This window comes from Dinoponera quadriceps, unplaced genomic scaffold (assembly GCF_001313825.1).
Source record: "Dinoponera quadriceps isolate SergipeBrazil2010 unplaced genomic scaffold, ASM131382v1 scaffold1083, whole genome shotgun sequence".
NCBI lineage: Eukaryota > Metazoa > Arthropoda > Insecta > Hymenoptera > Formicidae > Dinoponera > Dinoponera quadriceps.
In genome coordinates, this window is record NW_014555158.1 from 1 (window position 1) to 1,850 (window position 1,850).

A 1,850-nucleotide genomic window follows, 5' to 3' on the forward strand; every position below is an offset into this window, starting at 1 on the left:
TTTCGTTAATAAAAAATCTCAAAAAAGTGCTTGTTTATTGCGTTTTACACCAGACTACCCCCTTAAGGTAAATATATCATGGAATCACAAATAGAATAAATTAATTATCGTTAGTGGCTTTATTTTCGTAACCAGATATTTCCGAGCACGAATCTTAGTAACGGAAATAAAGACGATCTCTAACATTCGATATAGTATGGGAATAAGAGCCACCGCTCGTAGATAAAGAATATTTAGAATAAATATAACAATAAAAATATAAAAATATCTTGACACGATAGGAACAATTTAGCCTCCATTAGTACATATTTTCTTATTTATGCCTTATTTATTTATTATATAGGTACGTGCAACTTCTCGAAAATATATTTAGCATACCGTTCGCGGTAGATTTATTGATAGCGACAATTGTATTGGCTACTACCTTATATCAAGAATGAATATATTGTTCATCTTTTGTGTAAAGTTATACTCGATCGGAGATACTCATAAAAAAATCTAAGGCACATTTTTTTGTACTCGAGATCAGGCAAAATACCGACATCTCTAATGTACTGAAGTACGTGTGCTTCATCTGCGGTCAGCAGTTCTATCTCTTTTTTATCAGTTTCGAAGGACAGAGATTAGCAGATCACAGTTTTCAGATGCGCGACAAGATGTAAGATCACAGTCGCTTTTGGTTTACAATTAATATCATTCGATATTTGCGCTTGACAGAGGAAATACGGGTATTATGGAGTACACTAAGATTCTTTTGAGATAAAAATTATTGAAGATAACAAATTAATTTTCCCAGAATTATGATGCCAATTAAGATTCGAGTAGCTAATAATTCTATTGCTATTCGCTCTGATCTGATGCTTAACAGATTAGAAATCGTGATATTCCACATTACTTGACTATTCCATGTTACACGTACTTCTTTTATTCTCGGCGTTTAATTCGAGCACTTTCGAAATATTGCAGATACAGCAGTTATTGGTACGAAGCACCCAAGAAGTCGCAAAAGCTAATGATTATGGTAATGACAAGGAGCTTGCAGCCGTTAGTTTTGAGAGCCGGCAAAATTTATATTTTCTGTCTGGAAAACTTCGTCATGGTAAAATCACCTGAGACTTTCCGCGAGTGTTATCTCAGAGCTGTTTTAATGACACATAACTCTTCTGTTTCGAAGGTTTTGCAGACTTCGATGTCGTACTTTACAATGCTCATGTCCATGCAGTAGCTCATGACCGACGAATCTAATATATTGTTAATGACACTCGTTTCCATCGCTGAGTGGGAAACTATGACATTAACGTAATGTTTACTGTTAGTTTTGAAGTTTTCGGGATATTGTTGTACCATAGAATCGCGTTTTCTGTACACCCATTTATACACGTCCACGAAGAAAACTAATTTAGATGTACGGCAAATTTTGTGCTGCCATGGCAGATAAATAAATATTCAGAGTTTTCTTCACGTACTGTGCGTGTCCAATATTTTAGGAGTTGATTTTTGAAAACATTTAAAAAAAAAACTCATGTATGAAATAATTGTTTATATAAAACTTCATAAAAAGACTCAAAAATCAATCACAGAGTTTTTTTTTTATACAGTTTGCACTTATACAATCCACTAAGTCGCCCGCTTGTCTCAACAATCTTTTAGCTTAGACAATATCTGAATATCCTAGTATAATATGTTAAATTAACTAAACAATTGTGTCAAAAGAACTTGAAATAATATTTCATTTTTAAATGATATACAAAAAAAGTTAAGTTATTGAATTGACATAAATATAACATATAAAAGCGTTATGGAAATATTAGGTTGGTGCATATGAAATGTCGGATTCTTAAGTGATTGTA

General features: G+C 32.8%; 1 protein-coding gene across 1 annotated transcript; it reads left to right on the top strand.

Moving 5' to 3' along the window:
• Positions 1-466: 466 nt before the first annotated feature.
• LOC106743169 lies at positions 467-1,225 on the top strand (the record flags this gene model as incomplete). The annotated part of the gene is made up of 2 exons (XM_014616747.1): positions 467-658; positions 967-1,225. Coding segments are annotated over 2 exons (451 nt in total), but the record flags the coding sequence as incomplete, so codon positions are not given.
• Between the last annotated feature and the right edge of the window lie 625 nt (positions 1,226-1,850).